The sequence below is a fragment of the Anabrus simplex genome, chromosome 6, assembly GCF_040414725.1.
Source record: "Anabrus simplex isolate iqAnaSimp1 chromosome 6, ASM4041472v1, whole genome shotgun sequence".
In the NCBI taxonomy this organism is placed as follows: Eukaryota; Metazoa; Arthropoda; class Insecta; order Orthoptera; family Tettigoniidae; genus Anabrus; species Anabrus simplex.
This window is the reverse complement of record NC_090270.1, coordinates 90,872,414-90,894,628: the sequence shown is the minus strand read 5'-3', so window position 1 is coordinate 90,894,628 and position 22,215 is coordinate 90,872,414. Positions and strand designations below refer to the sequence as shown.

At 38.6% G+C, this 22,215-nt stretch overlaps 1 protein-coding gene across 1 annotated transcript in view; it reads right to left on the bottom strand.

Moving 5' to 3' along the window:
- Positions 1 to 22,215, bottom strand: part of LOC136876122 ((E3-independent) E2 ubiquitin-conjugating enzyme UBE2O) — a 322,520-nt gene that overhangs the window by 65,189 nt on the left and 235,116 nt on the right. The window contains exon 12 of the mRNA XM_067149804.2: positions 6,231 to 7,669. Coding sequence (XP_067005905.2) covers positions 6,231 to 7,669 — 1,439 coding nt within the window. The remainder of the gene's footprint in view (positions 1 to 6,230; positions 7,670 to 22,215) is intronic.

Genomic DNA, 22,215 nt, shown 5'->3' with positions numbered 1-22,215 from the left:
CATTAACGTGTGAAGCATTTATAAGCGATTATGGGTAAATATAGAAACTATTCTGCGGGCTTCAAGCTAAGCGTAATTGCCTTCGCTGAACAGCGCGGGAACAGAGCTGCAGAAAGAAAATTTTCTGTGAGTGAAAAGTTGGTGCGTGACTGGCGGAAAGTAAAAAACAAGCTAAAAAGCACAAACCCTTCTAGACGCGCGTTTAGAGGTCCTAAAACAGGGAAGTTTCCTATAATTGACGAAGAAGTGTTTAGGTACGTCAGTGAAATACGTAACAATGGCTGCAGTGTATCATATGAAATGTTACAAATTAAGGGACAGGAGGTAGCGCGCAAACACAACATACCGGTAACTCAGTTTAAGGCGACTCGTGGGTGGATTAAGGGGTTCATGCGACGACACAATCTGTCAGTGCGAAGGAGAACAACACTAAGCCAAAAGTTGCCTGCTGATTACACGGACAAGATTGTAAATTTTCACCGATTTGTCATACGTTTGCGCAAGGAAACTTCGTACTTGCTTTCTCAAATCGGTAATGCCGATCAGACTCCAATCTTTTTTGATATGCCTCGCAACAGCACTATTGCGCTAAAAGGATCACGGAGTGTATTAATGAAAACCAGCGGTAGTGAGAAGTTGCGATGCACGGCAATGCTAGCCATTACAGCTGACGGGAGAAAGTTGCCGCCTTACATCATTTTCAAGAGGAAAACGATGCCTAAGAATATACAGTTTCCCCGTGGAATTCATGTACGAGTGCAACCAAAGGGTTGGATGGACGCAGAACTCATGCTGGACTGGGTTAAAACTGTGTGGAATATAAGACCTGGTGCACTACTAAAACAACCAGCTCTGCTTGTTTTAGATAGTTTCCGAGGTCACCTCGTGAACGAAGTGAAGCAAATTCTCACTACAAATAAGATACGACAGATAGTCATTCCTGGTGGCCTAACATCTGCTTTGCAGCCACTAGACGTATGTGTTAATAAACCCTTTAAAGACCACTTACGTCGATTTTACAACGAGTGAATGATGAGCGGCGATCAGCAATTGACGCGCACCGGAAAAATCAGGCGTCCACCCTTGGACTTGTTATGCTCGTGGGTGAAGAAGAGTTGGGATCTTATACCACCTGAACTAGTCTCCAAGAGCTTCAAAAGGACTGGGATTTCGAATGCAGTAGACGGTTCCGAAGATGTCGCAGTGTGGCAGGGAGACGAAGAATCTGATACTGGTATTAACAGAGGCGAGGACGGCGCATCAGATAGCGAAACCTGCGATAGCGACACCTAAGATTTGGAATAAATTGCGTACCGGTAAGTCCGCATTTCACAACAAAGCGATAATTTTTTGCAAGTGTAATATTTTAACTTTAATACTCAAATTAATGACAAATTAACTTAATACGTTCATTTTTATTTTCAGGTTGGAAAAACGTTCGCCGAATTGTTGCGAAAAATTATGAATTTTGTTTTAGACTATTTTAATTATTTTGATGTATAAACGCGAGTATTACGTGCATCTTAAATTTGTTTCAAATACAATTTAGTTATAAATACATTTTTTGAGTAATACAAATACTGGTATTAAATATTCATCGTATAATGGTCGCACCCTACAATTTTTTTCGAAAATTTTGGTATAAAAAGTGCGACGATTATGCCGTGAAATACGGTAATTATCTTTTCCTGTAGCTGGGCAAAACATTTTGGGCTGAACAGGTTATGATGACATTAAACAACAAAACATACATAGCACAGCAATAAAAGCAAATTGAAAATGTAGATTCTCAGCTTTGGATCCTCTGTAATTACTTTCCTAATGGTGCGACAATTTCTGCACAATGACCGAAAATACTGACAACAAATTTAGGTAAATAACTTATTCAAAGAATGTCATTACACAATACCCTAAGCCACATGCAAAATTAAAGCAGTACAGTAAGGCATACGCTACAAGTATTTAATACAAGGACTACTTGAAACAGCGTCTTTTCTTTATAACTGTGGGATTCCTTAGTCTGTTGAAACTCAACTAATTCAATATAACATAAATTTAGAAAATACCTGAAAAAGAAAATATTTATTAATAGATTATAACTGAAAAATATACCATTAATTAAAAACAGAGTGACACGTTTTGTTTTTGAAAGATCAACAACAGATTTTATCAAATCAAATATTGGTTTCTGGAATTCTATTATAGATCCTTTACTATGACAAATTGTACAATTTATTTTAAAGATGAACTAGTAGGTCATAGCTCATCTTTGGTGGTCTACCTTCTGCAGAAGAATAGCTGTTACAAACTTGACTGGAAGCTATTGTAATTTGCACTTCATCAGTATTGACTATGGTGAGCATCTTCTCACATGATGATTATGCTATATGTTACATTTGTTGATTCTAGTGTCTTGGTGGAAATTATTATCTTCTTTTATTTTCCTTTAAAACAATCGTTTTACATTTCTTAATCATTTTCATCAATCATTAATGAATGAAATGAAAACCTACAAGCTAATTTCCAGTCACTGACCAGGTCAGGGATGGAATGAATGAAGCCCCCATCTTACGGCGAGGATAGGAATTGTGCCAGCTGCCGAGGCCTGTCGCACTCCTCTGGGGCAATGATTAATGACTGACAGATGAAATGAAATAATGGAGTGTGCTGCTGGAATGAAAGATGACAGGGAAAACCAGTGTCCGGAGAAAAACCTGTCCCGCCTCCGTTTGTCCAGCACAAATCTCACATGGAATGACCAGGATTTGAACCATGGAACCCAGTGGTGAAAGGCCGACATGCTCCCGCCTGAGCCACGAAGGATTCATCAATCATTAATATATTACCAAAGAAATTTTTTTTGACAGAATCTGGTAATCTTTCAAGAACGATACATGTCATTCTGTTTTTAATTAATGGTATCTTCTTCAGGTATGATCTGTTAATAAATGTTTTCATTCTTCACGTATTTCCTAAATTTATGTTATACTGAATTAGATGAATATTGAATTAATTTTGACAGAGTGAAGAACCTCACAGTTACAAATTAACTAAGTCAAAACTGAAGAAAAATGGCTTCCATTACAACAAATACAGCATTGTCGGAGACGTAACATTTCCATGTTTAGATAACAATTTAATACATACTCAGATTAACTTTTAAAAACCTGCCAGAATAAGGCAGAGAAAAGGCCTGTGTGACAATTTCCTGCAGTGGATGAATTGTTTCTGGCAGTACCTTGTTTCTTCATTCAAAGTTTGGAAGTTTCTTGGTGTAATACAACAATTTAAAGGAAGTAAAATGAAGTACTTAATTATTCAATAATTGCAAATATGCCTTTGCTGGCAAGATGTAGTGTTTACAGTGCATTATGTCTTCTGGTATGGGCTAGAATAAATTTGTTACTTTCATTGATCGGTCTGTCTCATCCTTGGCTTTGACAATATGAAAGTGACCGAGGTATGAAGAAGCTAGTAATACCATTCCTTATGCAGCCAGTCCCTGTTATGAATGGTGTGAAAATATCGCTCATAGGTTCGGTTGGTGCATGCATTTCGGTGGGCTTGGCAGACTGATATGTAATAGCAACTTCTGGTCCGATGAGGAAAGCAACGAGAAACTACCTCACTCCTCATTTCCTTAGTATGCCTCTTCAGTGACACCTAGGCTATTTATGACAGCTGTTGGTGGAAGTGTGGAGGATCAAACCAGCCTTCAGGCTTAATACCCAACATACATACATACAACATACACACACATTGCAAATTATGCTTTCTAAAAATAAAAATTGGAGCCAGCCAACATAACTTGACAAGATGGTAATGGCAGTCATTGAAGCCCAGTCAACTGACAGATGTTCTCATGTCAATACTGTACAGTCCCAAAGGAACAAGTGAAAGAGAATTTGAGAATTTTTTCAAGAAAGTAAGGTGTTTGCTGGCAGTCTTTATATAAACTTACATCAAATATTTGTCTCATAACACTTGTAGTTTGTAAATTGTAGACTGTGTTTGTTATTAATTACAAGAGGCTTTGTGTTCTATGTTTTATAATTGTGTTTGGTAATTTACAATAATGGTATACCACTACCTCGCCTAGCCTGTCGGCCACCATCCTGATGGTGAAATTTTTTTCCATCAACAGAACTCGAACCAACTAACCACGACAACAGACCATACAAATCTGACGCTTTTATGATCATGACCACCAGGAACCTTTACATTTTTGTGAAATCGGTAGGTATGAGGGAGTAGTTATGTATAATTTCTGGCATTTCCTTAGTATAGGAAGATAATCTTAACATACTGGTGCCAGTACAGTAGAACCTCGATAATTCTCAATCGGTTAATTCAAAATCCCACGTAATTCAAATTCGTTCCCGGAAATATGAGGTACGGATTGCATGTCATTTCAATTGTTTAATTCGGAACACGAATAATTCGTAATTCGAAGAACAATGTCGGTCCCATTACCAAAATTCAGACTTTTAAATCAAAACTGCTTTTACATTCTTTTTAAACTAGTATTTTACAGAGTAACTTAACGAAATTCAAATTTATCTGTGTTATGATAGAACACGCCTTCCAGAACGTGCAGGGTAGCTTTCTGCACTTTCACTCACTTCAGTGTGTCTACAGTGTGCTTCATACTTGCTAGATTCTGGTGAAATGGTAATTCTTTTGTATTCAGCATTTTGAGGATAGCCACAATATCATGTTACAGGCAGTATGCGGAGAAGCAGAATCCGCAAACACTGGCGATGCCGATAGTTGGCGAAAAGCGTGGCTCATATAATCAATTTGTACGTGCCAAAAAATATTGTTAATGCCGATGAAACTGCATTGTTTCTTTTAATGCTGATCCCAAACGGACTTACAGTTTTAAAGGAGAGAAGTGCCAGCCAGGAAATCATACAGGGGTTGGGGTCATTGTACAGTGTTGCAATGCACACAGAAACGAGAGGCTTTCTCCCATCGTCATAGAAAAGTTTCATAAGGCACGATGTTGTAAGGTCATGGGGTACTTCCTGTGCAAGTACAGGGCATTTAAAATGCATACAGTACAGTAATCCAATGAATAAAGCACTTGCACATGGGAGCAAGCATAGATTTCTCCTCGTCTTTGAATCATGCTTTGTTTTTCCTTCGTTGTCTGAGGTTATGTATGTCAGTGAATTATCTGAGTGCACTATTTGAATACTGTAAATGCATCTTGTTGGATACATTTTGAAAATAGTTTCTTCCATGACATTTGAAAGGTTTAAACTGTGAATCAAGGTTAATTGCATGCAGTAACGGGTCTTAGAATATTCTGTGACGTGGCAAGGGTAGGTATTTCTGAACCATGAGTTGGCGGTTAATTCAAAATCATGTAATTCGAAGTCCGATTTTTGGATCCCAACGACTTCGAATTAACGAGGTTTTACTGTATATTATCTTATCCCCCTGTGGGTGGGGGTAGTAGAATAACACCCACGGCATACCATGCCTGTCGTAAGAGGAAAGAAAAGGGGGCCCCAGAGGCTCTTAACTTGAGAGCGTGGGTTAGCAACCACAGGGCCCTTAGTTGAGTCCTGGCATAGTTTCCACTTGTGTCAGGCTCCTCCCTTTCATTTAGCCTTTGGTCAACCCTTGTTCTTTTCCAACCCTGACGGTATTGCGTATAGAGGCCTAGGGAGTCTTTGATTTTCATGCCCTTTGTGGCCTTTGTCTTTCTTTATTTTTCGAAGTGTCAGATCCATTTTCCTTCCGATTAGTGTTAATAGAGGATGTGTGCCCAGGTGTACTTCCTCTTAAAACAATAATCACCATAATCACCACTATACTATCTTAATAGCATGTTATTAGCATATTATTAGTTACTGTGTAGGATTTTGGTGTACCCAATGTGTTCCAAAAATATTCCAGAAGTATGTTTGATTTAAGTGACCCCAATGGGTGTCACACCCATTAAGGGTAGTATTTGTTGTCTAAAGTGAAGTAATTTTGTTTTTGACAATGATGATGATAATGAGCAGAAAGTGATCTGTCCTTTTGGTATGGTGTTTCTTTCTACAGTGTTTTCAGAATGTCTTGACTTCCCTCTTACACGTATGATACTTTTCATTGTAAATGCATTATTTCTTTAACTCAAGAACATTAAACAAATGAATGGCATTCATAAATAATGGCTAAAATGACAGAATGTTGCAGAGAATTTCAACCCTATATACAAAAAAAAAAAATTTTACCTCCAGAGCCTTCCCCTAGAGATCCAACTTCTTCCTCACTAACACCACTTCCCTTGTTCTCAACCTTCGGTTGTTTATTGGCTCCTTGAGTCTCTATACTTGGTACACTTGCTACACTGGGTACACAGGGTGCATTAGATACGGACATATCAGATCCTCCCTCTTCTGCTGCATTAGCATCAGACGTTGTTGAAGAAGGCACTTTAGAAACATTAGATGTATTAACTAGCCTAAACAACGCTGTTGGCTTCATCTTTAGCTTGCTCTCGTTGACAGGGGTTTCATTTGCTCCCTCCTTGATAACGTCAGAATTCCCAGTCTTATCTGCTTCCCTCTCCTTCTTGGACCAAGTTGTTTCTTCATGGCCATTCACTACTGGGGTAGAAAAGATAAGGGGACTACTTTTGCTCAGTAGTGAACGTAATCCAGTACCAATTTCTTTCTCATGTGTGTCCATAGTCTGCTCACTCCCCTCATTATCACGATCACTAACACTGGTATCCCCAGAAGAACGAACATTGCCTGTGTCACTTAAAGCATCTCTAAGACCAGTAAGTCCTTGATTACCACCAAACCTTCTCGTCACCTCAGCATGAGCCTTCACTAACTGCGCTTTTATTAACGAACAAAGTTTCACGCACACGTGTGAATTAGAAACAGTGACCGACTTGGTTAGTGAAGAAGTTGAATCAGGCTGAGTGCTTTCAGCCCCAACTTCAGGCAATGTTGTTGATGATTGTGTCCTTTCTGTTTTACTTCGGACAGATCCTACTTGAACAGCTACACTACTTCGGACAGATCCTACTTGAACAGCTACACTATGACAACCATTATGCTTCATATTACTTCGATCATCCCCAGACATATGAGATTTATTAGAACTGAAAGATCTTTGTCCTGACTTAGAATTATTTTCCTTCACTATTTCCTTACAGTTACTAACACTAACACCACTGGCTTCATTGTTTTTTGAATTATTTGCTGCTGTCACCACATGTTGCTCCAAATTCACCAAATTTTCACTGAGAGGAAATTCACCTAGCCCATAGGAATCATTTGTACTGCTCTCACTACTGTCCTTGTTGGATGCAACTAAAGACGATACACCAGAATCTTCTAACTGCGCTGTGCTTAATGATTTACACTCATTATCTATAACACCATTATTTTTCTGTTGTGAAACATGAGAACTACTTTTCTTTGACAATACACTGTGGCATGGGGGATCCTTTCCAGGTTCACTTCCCTGGTCCCCTTCCACCGATTCTCCTCGGGTGAGCAGAAAAGTTGTTGATGAAAGTTCTTCAGAGAAGAGCCTGCTAACTTGGTCTGCTACTCGCTGAGCAACATTAGCTCTGCCTCGTTCTCTAACACGTTCCAGAAGACCTTGGAAGTGACTTTCATGAAAGAAAGATGTCCCCATCAATTTATCCAGATACCTGAAACAGATATTCAATAAATAATTACATATGATGAGCACCACCAGAGAGGATCAGTCCACAAAAAGTTAATCAAACTGCTATATTTTGACAATTATTAGGGAAATTAAAAATAAACTTTCATGCTTATGCCTATATCATGCCTATAATTACGGCCCGTGAAAGCATTAATGGTAACAATAAACTTTTTATTTCAGTGTATGAACAAAAATACAAACAACTACTTTATCCAAACTAAAGACTAAAAGTGATTTAGACTACTGTGTTAAATGTATCTTCACACTAACAAAATAAAAGCTCAGTATTCCCGTACAACTTATACGGGATAGCGAGGTACAATAGAAATGATAATTTATTTTAACACGTTAATGTCGAGGTGAATAGTTGCTTTTTACTGGTGAATTGAGGAAATGCGATACAGTAAAACCTCGTTAGTGCGCTCCTCATTAACACGTTTTCCTGTTTAGCATGTCATAAATTCGAAGTCCCAATTCTCATCGGATTAAATCTATATAAAGCGTCACGAATTTTCGCGGTTACTGCTTAGCACAATCACATTTTATTTAGCCCTGAAAATGTTATTTGTCATCACTTGTGTAAGAAACGTGATTTCCAACTCAGGTAAGAGGCGCCGCCACAGTTGCGTGATTACAGGCAAAGGCCTGTAATAACTGAACTTCACAGTATAAGTTGCACCTTCGGGGACCAAGCCGTTAGCCTCAGGAATGTTCAGTTTTGCTTGCCGGTTAGCAGCGAGATTGCTGAATAACACAGTGAGCCTATTTGTGCTTGTATTTCGCATTCCATTCAGAAGTTAGAAATTTATTTTGTTTTGAGTGGTACAGTAAAGTGACTTGTCGCGTGACAAAGTAGCCTAGATCTGGATTAGGAATATAATCGTGTGAAAATTGACTAGCGTGATAAATATTGTCTTGTGATAGCCTAGTTATGGATACGAAAAAAGTCGTGAAATTCCTTACTAATGAGGACAAAATTAAAATCCGTCCGAAAGTGGACTGGTGCCCGCATCTTAAAGCGTGCAGAGGTAATGAATGTGGAACTCACACTTTCAAATTTTGACTCGATAACTCGAGTTGGTCAAAGTTTATTCAAAATGGCGGACAACGTCATTTCTCAAATGCAAAGAGGAGAAGAACTCCACCTAATCAATACTTATTTATTATTATTATTATTATTATTATTATTATTATTATTATTATTAATAATACAGGACCGGTTTCGACCCTGACGGGTCATCTTCAGCTGCACATATTTATACGTATAATACATCGTACAATTGTAAACATTACCCAATTTAGAAAGGAATGTGATGTGACGGTAACATGTCAAGTACTCATGAGTAGGGCATTCATCAAATTACGCATCTGAGAAAAGTGAATATTCTTAAATTTAAAACTAACTTATAAGTATACATGAGATAAAGCAACATATGCATAGAACACTTTCATGTTTGTGAATGTTCAAGTTTACGATTTGCTTATAAATTACGAAAGTCATTCCTCCCAGTTGCTCATGGTCGAGTGTAACCTCCAATTCATTGTCTAAGAGTGTGACCAGAAAATACAGTTTAATAACCTACTGCTCCAAAATAAACGGCTTCTACTAACATTTATTTTAGAAAGAGTGTGATCTGCAATAATACTTTAGATATTTTTATTGGCTTCCGTGCACAGGTTTTCATATTTGTTGTTTTTCACATCTTTCAGTGCACTTGTTATCTTATAAGCCCCAGCAGAAAAGGTTTTCATTTTTGTTCTCTCGTGATTTTCACACCTTTTAATACTTTCCTCTCCTCTTAATATATAAATGGTAGATATAGTTTTCGTTGTACCCGTGGATACAAAACGTAAAATGCAGTCATGTCCGAAAAATCATATCTAGTGTTTCCACATCCCTGTTGGGATGGGCATCACAATGCACTCTATGAACACCTTACAAGAACATAAAATACAATGCAACAGCAGATGGTAGCAGCAGTTTTGCATGGTAAGTTGAGAAGCCTTAACATAGTACCCTGTCACCCCATGAGAGATATAGTCCAGAGAAACAGTGGGAAGGCCTATACATCTCCAGAACCTGGTAGGAAAGTTAAAGGTAAGAATTTCCCCATAGTCCAGAAGTGCTGTCCAAAGAAGTGTTACACAAAACTTTACACTAACAACCAGAGAGACTGTTTAATGGTTTTTGGGAGCTTGGTGATAAAAAAGCGCAAAATTCATTGCTGCTAGGTTTAAGAAAAAGAAGAAATATCGCTGCATTGTTAGCCAAACCCAAAAATGGTTGAAATAGGTCATCTAGTTACATCTATCATGTGAAGTCTAATTCAGAAAAGGTTCCCATGTGTAAGAAATTTTTTATGTCACTCTCACAAGTTAGTGTAGAACTTATGAAAAAGGTGTGGGAAAACTCTTAACAACAGATCGGTATCTGTAGAAGATCAATGAGGCAAACATAAAAATCGTCCCCACAAAATACAATCAAATGTTTGGGATAGTATCAAAGCTCCACTGGATTTACTTCCTTCAAAACCATTACACAACGCCACTATCAAATCTAAATGGAGCTACTTCAAGTAACAAACTTCAATTGTGTCAAAACTTTATCAGAGATTCAAGAATTGTTTTTTTCCAAGAAACTAATGCAGTAATACAGATGAAATACAAAACCTACCACAAATTTTTTAGAGAGAACAGTCCATGTGCTTTTCAGGCTCCCAGAAGTGAAGTTTGTGACTTCTGTAGGGAGTCTGAGCTCACTCTAAAATTAAATCCAATAATGATAAAGTTTGCAGGACTCAGCTGATTTGCACCTAAGAAACGTGAAGTGCTAAAATACCATAAAATAGGATCTTATCCAATCAGTGAAAAACCAAGAAAACTGTCACACACTTATTGAGTTCGACTATGGTCAAAAACTTATGCTTGCCACAACTAAACAACTCAGCTCAGTTTTATAGAGCCTTTGGCTGTACATATTCAACAGCATACACTACCAGAATGATAGTACCAGCAAAATTGTATTGGTTTGTGGACAGTGAAGGGAAAAAAGACCCCCTAACTCTGTATGTTCCTTTCTCCACTGCTTCTTGACTGAAACCCTACAAGAGATATCAATCTCTACTCTGTCTCTCGCAGTGGCCAGAACATGAACATCATTGTTCTAAAATTCTGCGTATGGTTCAGTTCCATTCATGATGTGACCATAAAACATTCTTGCCTCCTATGAGGATATTCATACAACCAAAGAGAGAGAAATTTTGGGATCTACAGCAATATTCTGAAAAGTACTAACACTATGACATATCCAGAACAATATTTAAGCATAATTAATAAAACCAGACACACATCAAAACCTTTTGATGCCTTTATGGTACGTGGCTTCATCTTAACCTGGCAGTGGCCGCGTGGTTGTTGGCATATAAACAGCCACATCTGAGGGTTTCCCTCACTTGGTAAATTTTATATTTTTGTACAAAGTAGTTTACTTAAATGCACCTGTTAATGATATTGAGGTGTTCATGGACATGTTCCTTTATCACATAATATGAACACAAATAGTTCACCAATTATTACAGTGTTATTTTCCAGTATAATAATCAATTTTGAGAATTATTATGTTTTCATTCCAGTACAAAAGTAGTTGCATCATGAGCATTTTGCTCGGTTAGTGGTCGCATGGTGAACATTTCACTCTCTTCAAACCAATGCTAAAAGTGGTTCTGTTTGTTGATTGTTTTGTTATTTTTTCTTTCTTCTCTTTTATGTGTTTGTCTTGAAGTGGACTTAACTCTTTATTCCTTATTTTCCTCCAGATCTACAGTATTTCCTACCTTAGTGATCTAATAATGGAGAAAAATAATAGTGCCCAACTTAGGCAAGCTCTTTAAACTTAAACTCCAATAATTAAAAATACATACATACATACATACATACATTATCATTATAGACTGTTATGCCTTTCAGAGTTCTGAGAATTTACTAAACGTCGCCACAATCCTCGATTTGCAACTAGTGTTGTGGCCTCATTTAGTTCTGTACCTCTTACCTTTAAATCGTTAGAAACAGAGTCTAACCATCGTCGTCTTGGTCTCCCTCTACTTCTCTTACCCTCCATAACAAAGTCCATTATTCTCCTAGGTAACCTATCCTCCTCCATTCGCCTCACATGAGCCCACCACCGAAGCCGGTTTATGCGTACAGCTTCATCCATCAAGTTCATTCCTAAATTAGCCTTTATCTCCTCATTCCGAGTACCCTCCTGCCATTGTTCCCACTTGTTTGTACCAGCAATCTTCTTGCTACTTTCATGTCTGTTACTTCTAACTTATGAATAAGATATTCTGAGTCCACCCAGCTTTCGCTCCAGTAAAACAAAGTTGGTCTGAAAACAGACCGATGTAAAGATAGTTTCGTCTGGAAGCTGACTTCCTTCTTACAGAATACTGCTGATCGCAACTGCGAGCTCACTGCGTTAGCTTTACTACACCTTGATTCAATCTCACTATATTACCATCCTGGGAGAACATACAACCTAAATACTTGAAATTATCAACCTGTTCTAGCTTTGTATCACCAATCTGACATTCGATTCTGTTGAATTTCTTACCTACTGACATCAATTTAGTCTTCGAGAGGCTAATTTTCATACCATACTCATTGCACCTATTTTCAAGTTCCAAGATATTAGACTGCAGGCTTTCGGCACAGTCTGCCATTAAGACCAAGTCGTCAGCATAGGCCAAACTGCTTACTACATTTCCATCTAAGTGAATCCCTCCCTGCCATTTTATACCTTTCAGCAGGTAATCCATGTAAACTACGAACAGCAAAGGTGAAAGATTACAGCCTTGTCTAACCCCTGTAAGTACCCTGAACCAAGAACTCATTCTACCATCAATTCTCACTGAAGCCCAATTGTCAACATAAATGCCTTTGAATGATTTTAATAATCTACCTTTAATTCCATAGTCCCCCAGTATAGTGAACATCTTTTCCCTCGGTACCCTGTCATATGCTTTCTCTAGATCTACGAAACATAAACACAACTGCCTATTCTTCTCGTAGCATTTTTCAATTACCTGGCATATACTGAAAATCTGATACTGACAGCCTCTCTGTGGTCTGAAACCACACTGGTTTTCATCCAACTTCCTCTCAATGACTGATCGCAGCCTCCCTTCCAAGATGCTTGTGAATACCTTGCCTGGTATACTAATCAATGAGATACCTCGATAGTTGTTGCAATCCTCCCTGTTCCCTTGCTTATAGATAGGTGCAATTACTGCTTTTGTCCAATCTGAAGGTACCTTACCAACACTCCACGCTAATTTTACTACTCTATGAAGCCATTTCATCCCTGCCTTCCCACTATACTTCACCATTTCAGGTCTAATTTCATCTATTTCTGCTGCCTTATGACAATGGAGTTTTTTAACCATCCTTTCCACTTCCTCAAGCATAATTTCATCAACATCATTTTCCTCCTCCCCATGAGCTTGGCTGTTTGCAACACCACCAGGATGATTTCCTTTTACATTGAGAAGATGTTCAAAATATTCCCTCCACCTCTCCAGTGATTCCCTGGGATCTATTATGAGTTCACCTGAATTACTCAAAACACTGTTCATTTCCTTTTTCCCTCCCTTCCTAAGATTCTTTATTACTGTCCAGAAAGGTTTCAATGCTGCTTGACCTAGCCTTTCCAGGTTATTACCAAAATCTTCCCACGACTTCTTTTTGGATTCAACAACAATTTGTTTTGCTCCGTTTCTTTCATCTACGTAAAAATCCCTGTCTGCCTCTGCCCTTGTTTGGAGCCATTTCTGATAAGCCTTCTTTTTACGTTTGCAGGCTGCTCTCACTTCATCATTCCACCAAGATGTTCGCCTTTTCCCATCTTTACACACAGTTGTTTTTAGGCATTCCCTTGCTGTTTCTACTACAGCATCCCTGATGCCACCCATTCACTCTCTATATCCTGAACCTGCTTACTATCTACTGTTCAAAACATCTCACTAATCATATCCATGTACTTCTGTCTAATTTCCTCATCCTGCAGATTTTCTACCCTTATTCGTTTGCAGACAGATTTCACTTTATCTACCCTAGGCCTAGAGATACTTAGTTCACTACAGATCAGATAGTGGTCTGTATCATCGAAAAATCCGCGAAAAACTCGCACATTCCTAACAGATTTCCTGAATTCGAAATCTGTTAAGATATAGTCTATTATGGATCTGGTACCCCTAGCCTCCCATGTGTAGGGGTGAATAGCCTTATGCTTGAAGAATGTATTCGTAACAGCTAAACCCATACTAGCACAGAAGTCCAGCAAACGCTTCCCATTCCCATTAGCTTCCATATCTTCCCCACATTTACCAATCACCCTTTCGTACCCTTGAGTTCTATTCCCAACTCTCGCATTGAAATCGCCCATTAGCACTATTCTATCCTTGCTGTTGACCCTGACCACGATGTCACTCAATGCTTCATAAAACTTGTCAACTTCATCCTCATCTGCACCCTCACATGGTGAATACACGGACACAATTCTTGTCCTAATTCCTCCAAATGACAAATCTACCCACATCATTCGCTTATTTACGTGCCTAACCGAAACTATGTTGTGTGCAATGGTATTCCTGATAAAGAGCCCTACCCCAGACTCTGCCCTTCCCTTTCTAACACCCGTCAAGTACACTTTATAATCTCCTATATCTTCCTCATTATCTCCCCTTACCCGAATATCACTTACTCCTAGCACATCCAGATGCATCCTCTTTGCTGACTCAGCCAGTTCTACCTTCTTTCTTCCATAAGCCCCATTAATATTGATAGCTCCCCATCGAATTCCATTTCGTTTGCCAAGTTGTTTCCAATGAGTCCCTCGCCTGTCAAATGGGAGTGGGACTCCATTACTCCCATAGGTCCGAGGCTTGCTTAAAATGTTCTGAGCTCGGTAAAGTCATGAACCAGGATGCTACCCTACTTGCACATAGTCCAAGTGAGGATTTCTCCTCTAACGGGTTATGGACCACCGGTGAATTATATAGTCCTAGCCGCCTGAGCACAAGGAGGGCCACAACTCAGAATATGTCCGAGATGCCCACTCCCATTCCATAGCAACTGGTATCCCGACTCTCAGGACCACTTACTAGGCCACTCAGCCATTGCCCATGGTTCACGAACTAGGACGTGACTACAGTAACCCACAAACATGAACCATCTAATTAAAACAATAATGAAATAATAATAATAATAATAATAATAAAACAACAAAGCAATATAATAATTCGAGTCAAATGGCTCACGGGTGACTCCTTTCCGGAGACCCGAAAGCCCTGTAATGCGTGAACTGGAGAAAAAAAAAAACCAATAAGGTAAAATGAAACAACAGCAAATCGCCACATAGAGGTTAAAGACCTCCATCTCTCTTCTGGCTGTACTCGTAGACCTCGCACATTTCATAACATATGTCATCCACACTCATTGACCTATTCACATTCGCTGATGCAGCCAAAACATTACACCTCCTGCCGTGTTGGTGTGCCGCAATCTCCTTGCTTAGCAGTTTCTGCACGACCTACTTCCATGTTCCTTGTCATCAATACCTCATCCACTCATTTGTCGTAATTTACATACAATAAAGCAACAAAATCATCTTCCCATTCATACATATATCAACTATAATCACATAAGCCACTCACCATATTAAATTATGCTATCACATTTTACCATCAACCGCCAACCTTATCACTTTACCATTTTTACAATCACCTTCTTCCCATACTTACTAGTAATATACCTGCCATATATTAATTTCAGCCTTCCAATAAAGCAGCAAAAATAATCTTACCATTCATATATATATCAACTACAATCACATAATTCACTCACCATATTAACTTTTGCCATCATATTTTACCATCAAACCCTTCACACATATGCCAATGATAGTATTATATTAATTATGTCACACAGTAAAGTCATATACCAGCCCTCTCCACATATTAACTTCTTCCCTCCAATACATTATATACATCAACCACTTTTCACAATTTACATTCCATATAGCAGTCCCAATCATCATCCCCTTCGTACTTATACCAATCATAATCACACATTAATTTCGACCCTCCAATTCAATTACTACAAACCATTAACTCCACCTATTGCTCATCCTCTCTCTAACCATTAACAGAGACACATATCCACCATTAACTTGCCAACAGAATCATCCATAGCTACCATCTACACTTCACTACCTCTTGTCATTCAAACATAAGAACACTGATCACTTTATGACCGACCTTGAAACACCCCTCAGCACCATCAGCAAACATTTAAATTCCAGGCCATATTCACTTGAATTACTGTAACCCATCTCTTAACCATCTACCATATCAAGCTCACTGTACAGATCAATTACAATTGGCATACAGTTAACAAAGACACAGCTCCACATCATATCAGGCTCACTTACATTTTAATTTCAATTTACATACCGTTAGCAAAGACTGTAACCGGTTTTCAGTGGTTACACGATATACAGTTAAAAGGGAGGAAAATAAATCAAATTACACGGCACTTTAAACCCTAGACACGCAATAAACACCACATGAACTGCCCCGTGAGCAAACACCACATGAACTGCCCCGTGAGCACACAAACAAAATATCAGGTTGTGCAACTTGACGACTATAAACAAAGAACATGGAACGGGGGCTGAGGAACCTACCAAAGGCCATAGAAATGTGAAGGTTGCGGGTTTCCAAAAAATCAACGGTGATCTCTTGTTTTCAAAATATTATTTTCAAAATGAACATTACAAGGTAAGTTTCGAACAAAATTGATCTATCCAAAAGATCCAGTCACATAATTTACGAATACAAGATTAGATGTTATTCGACAAGAGCATACCTATTAGGCCAAGAAGTTAACCAAAAACATCTTAGCATAATCTAAGTTCTACAATATGTTTCTGAGGGCAAGAAGGCACACAAGATACAAGTACAACCTAGAATGAAAGTAATCGTGCTTTCTAAAGCATCTGAGAAAAATAACTGAATGAGGGGGAAATCAGAAATATCTAAACTTGGCGCAGAGGCCAGTTCAACTTGCTCCCACAACAAAAACACTTCTAATGCGGGGCAGCGGAAAAACTAGCGTGCACCAAGTGACACAGACTTACTAGAGGCAATCCCCGAGGGAAATAAACTACAAATTACAAGTTTAGCTAAACACGAAAAGGGGAACGCCTCAAAAGCAAACAGGCAAGCCCAGCTGAAAAGTTAAGGCATCTGAAGTAATTGAGTGGCAAGTCTGGAGGGGGGAGAACTCCAATATGAAAATACAAGCGAACATTAAATATAATTTAAGGTGGAACTGAAATCAAGAGTGCTTACCCCAAGGTAGCCCATCCCAGGAGCAAGTGAGTTGCCGACGTGCGTCAAAACTTAGCGCTGACGAGAGAACGAAAGACCACGAAATCCTGCCTCGCTCACTTAAAAAGGGAAACTGGCCTTGGTCCGATTATCAAGTGACCAATCAGAACACAGAAATTTGCCTATCGCCACCCAGATTCACCAATCACAACTCTTTATCCAGTCACGATGTTTATACAATGTTCCCGAACATACACAGACACTAATCGCGAACTTCCCATTTTCCAGGATTAGTAAGGACATATTTCTAGAATCCACAACTGACAGAAGCCAACACACTCTGTTCTAAAAGTCCGTGTCACAACCTTTTCTGGACTGTTCCAGCTATTGTAGAACAACAACAATTTATAATCTAATAGTTACTTAAGTAGATAAAGGGAATACAAATAAAACATACTACAAAATATTTTACATCATACAGGTTAAGTAGCTAAATGTAATAACGAATAAATATTCTACCACAACATTCCACAACAGTGAATATTCCTAAAAAGATTTACAAATAAAATATTCCTAAAAAGATTCACAAATAAAATATTCTACAACAACATTCCACATCATACAGAAAACCTTTAAAAGAGATTCTACACAGGTCTCAAAGACACAGGTCCAACATTACACTTGGCATAAGGTTACCAAAGCCACTTAAATTACCATACCTGACTCTTAACCATCAACTAAACTTCACAATCTCTCTTATCATTCAGACATTCAATACTTATAATTCAAATCTACTTAACTATAATCACATTTAACCATTAAATTCACTATACATTTCAAAACCCATTAACAAGCACACTCCAACACCTACCAATTTCTACATACTCTTAACAAACCAGACCATCTTTCCTTATTTACAATCACTCCAAATATCACCCAGCCAACTCCACTCTCCTTCCAGCTTAATCCTTAAATCTACTTATCTATAATTACTCATCACAAAATCACACTTAATAACTAAATGCACTATACATTTCAAATCCTCACAGCCACTATAACTTCCTTCCTTATATTACCACCATGTCTTCATCCACTATGCCCTTACTTACTTACTTACTTACTTACTTACTTACTTACTTACTTGACTTTTTACTTCTTGTTACGATGCCCTCATCATTTTTTGTCATTCCCCACAGATCTCTTAAGCTCCTGCTCCTCTCTTTGTTCATACACAGCTCTATTCTCTCCCTGTCTGGCCTTTCCTTTTCACTCCGCACGTCCATTCCTTCACTGCGTTCACCTCGCTGCCTTTCCGCTTCCCTGGCTCTGTCCATAGCTGCTTCTCTATACATTTCTGTTCTCACCCTGTTGTCCACAGCTTGTTTCTTTTCAATATGCATGGCCACTCTTTCACTATGTTCATCTTCCTGCCTTTCCTCACTCAACTTCCTGTTTCCCCTGGTTCTTTCCTTATCAACATGTCAGTCATCACCGACATTGCTTTCTATAACTTGCCTTTCTTCCACTCTCTTCCCCATCACTTCTTCTTGCTTCAAATTCTCTTCCAATTCCCGTAATTTCGTCACTGTCCAAAATCTGGTCCATTGGCCGGCCATTGGTTACCACTAATTCCTGATCCCTAATGTGAGCTCTTAATCCTTAAAGTCTGACCCTCACTAAATGTTTCTTAAGGGGTTTTATATTCTTAATCCCTTCTCTTCCCATGTCTCTCTTAATCCAAATTTTTGTACTCTGTAGATTACCCGCATTCTTATCACTATTTCCGCCATCAGGGTGGATAACAAATTTGCTTTTATTGGCCTGTTACCCTGTGCATTACCTATCCTTTCCACATCGTCTATACCAACTTCACTGAAGTTGATTTTCATTCTGATTTGGATGACTTCCACAACTTTGTAAATTGTCATCACTTTGTCCTCTCCTTTTTCTTCCGGCACTCCATATATAAATAAGCATTTCTTCCTGCGTTCCAAGGTACTGTCTTCTATTTCTGCCTTCAGCTTCACCACCTCTCCTTCGACATTCCTTATTTTTTCATTGAGTGACAATTTCTTTCTCGTTTCCCACATTAGTAATTACTTTGTCTGTTTTTCCCTGGATCCATTGCCTCATATTTTCGAACTCTTTCGCTTGTTCCTGAATCATATTTATAATCTGTTCAAATGGGCATGCTTCTTCCACAACCTCCACATCTTCCCAGCTCATATTGCCACTGGAAGTCGGGCCGGGGTTTACTTCCACGCCCTCTATAACTAGCAGTACCATAATCACTGCTACCGCCAATATCATCCCACCCTTCAATCTTATCTCCACTTTACCTCCTTCCCTTTTGACTGTTTTCTTCTTCCTTCTCTCCTGCCATCTTCCAACAACTACCCTATATTGTTCCACACTAATCATCTCCCTCTTCACTCTCATCTTCCCTCTTGCACTCCCACTCCACTCCTGCTCTACCGGCACACTCAACCCAGCATGTCTGCACTCATTGATCACTTAGGCTAGACTGCAGAAGTGGACTTATAATGCATTTCATAAATGTAAATAATACAGAAATAGAGTATAAAGTAATACAATGTATGGATTTGTTTATAAAATAATGAACTGCGTAAATGATAAACACCTCATTCAAATTATACATATTATAACTTACGATAAACAAAAATACAGATTTTAGTTACTGTTTCATACCTATAGTCATTCTCTTTCTGACCAGAACAGTTCATTCACCACCATCTCCAGCCTGTTTGATGCCACAGTTGCTGCAAATTTGTAGAGTGTGCTGCTTACAAACTGGATGGTTACATGTGGTACACTTTGTGACTGTTTACCAATTTACTTTTTCATTTATTTTTTTTTGGCAAGAGTAACACTTTTGCCTTCCAATAGGACCTTCTGCTCTCTATGAAGCTGTTTCCTATAACGGCTCACCTATTCTCTTCTTTATCTGCTGCCAAAGTGAAACTGTCCAGTAACTGATTGCTGCTCTTCTGACCATATGGAGTTTACAGAGCTCAATGTTAAGTCTATAAGTAAGCTCTTCTTGGACCTGCATCACCTGAGTTGAACCTCAATATCAAATAGTTGCGCCAGGCTGAGTGGCTCAAACGGTTGAGGCACTGACCTTCTGACCCCAACTTGGCAGGTTCCATCCTGGCTCAGTCCGGTGGTATTTGAAGGTGCTCAAATAAGTCAGCCTCATGTTGGTAGATTTACTGGCATGTAAAAGAACTCCTGCGGGACTAAATTCCGGCACCTCGGCGTCTCCGAAAACCATAAAAGTACTTAGTGGGACGTATTATTATTCATTTCAAATAATTGTTCACGGCTCCAATATCTAAGTGAAAAGCAGCCTAAGTGGCCAGCTAGTTGTTTTTCTCAGAGTTCTTTATAGGCTTTTTAAGCCATCCACAACATTACCACCACCTTTTGTTAAGTTGTAAAAGGTGATGATCTCAAGCTTAAGGGTTTCACCTGTAGTCTCGTCAATGAAACCATGGTGCATCATCGAAATTTAGACAGGCACTTCTTAGAAACATGATACCAATAGCATGTACCGTCCATGACCAAATACAGTGCTATATAAAGGCTGTTTGTTGTCAAGGAAGACAGGAGGTACCTCTGTCTTATTTTTCATGAGAGTTCCAACTAGAGTTAACCCTTTCTGTTTCGAATCAACAGCATATCTTATTCATAAGTTAGAAATAACAGACATGAAAGTAGCAAGAATGATTGTTGGTACAAACAGGTCGGAACAATGGCAGGAGAGTATTCGGAATGAGGAGGTAAAGGCTAAGTTAGGAATTAACTCGATGGATGAAGCTGTACGCATAAACTGGCCCGGTGGTGAGATCATGTGAGGCGAATGGAGGAGGATAGGTTACCTAGGAGAATAATGGACTCTGTTATGGAGAGTAAGAAAAGTAGAGAGAGACCAAACGACAATGGCTGGACTCAGTTTCTAACGATTTAAAGATAAGAGGTATAAAACTAAATGATTACAAACTATTAATCTCATGTTAAATCCGTATTGACGGTTGAACTCTTACAAAACTGTACTAAACCATATTAATCCTCCTACTGTTGAACTGTTAAAAACGTTAAATAACGAAGGAAGAAAGGAGTTCTTTGGATTATGTAATCAGATATACACGACAGGAAAATGGCCAAAAGACTTTAGTAAAATCATCTTAATCCCTATGGAAAAGAAAAAGAACAGCAAAAAATGTGAAGAACATAGGACATTGAGTCTAATTTCACATGCAGCCAAAGTCTTACTGCGGATGCTCAACAGAAAGATATATGGAAAGCTGAATAACTTTATAGGTAAAGAAAAGTTTGACGGCTGTTGCGCGAGCGAAAGACCTTAACTGATTTGAACCATCTTTTTTTCAAAATCATCATTGGTTCGAGTAAGAGTCGACTAGAGCTATTACATTTAAGTACTGAAAAGTTAAGCAAGATAGAAATTTATCGTAAAAATATACTTTTTTTCCGAATTTCGGCAAACTTTAAGCATGTGCGCGACCGGAAGAAATGAACCTATTTTGTTTCTTTTTTACCCCGTTTTATTCTCCCCAATTCACAACTTTTCTGTGGTATTACGATGTGGAAAAAAGAATTCAAGTTTTTGGCCCACCCTAGTAGACATCTTGTTATGAAACAATTAATAAATAATGTATGTTGGTGCCATGTATGTTAATATAGTGGAAAATTTCTAGGAAATTGTGCTTTCTGCTGAGACCTTTATATGAAGTAAACCCCAATTAATGGTAAAAAAGTTTGTTTCTGTAAAAATGCTAAACAGGGGTTTTACTGTACATAAATACTGTACATGGAAAAGAAACAACTAAGTGTATGAATACATAATAACAAAGGAAGCTAGGAAGGAGTATAGGAACAAACATCAAGGTTAAACAAAATGACTGAACAACCTTCACATCTTCACATGCACTGTTTTCTTCGAAGATATGATCTTTAATCAACTGGCACAGTGCAAATCCAATCTCCTAAAGAAGGTCAGACATAGAAACCATCTCATCAGGGACAGAGAAAGAACTAGAAGAATATAGATTAGCAAGAAAGGAGCCCATCCAAGAAGGCTGCAGCATGTGAAAGTGTGAAA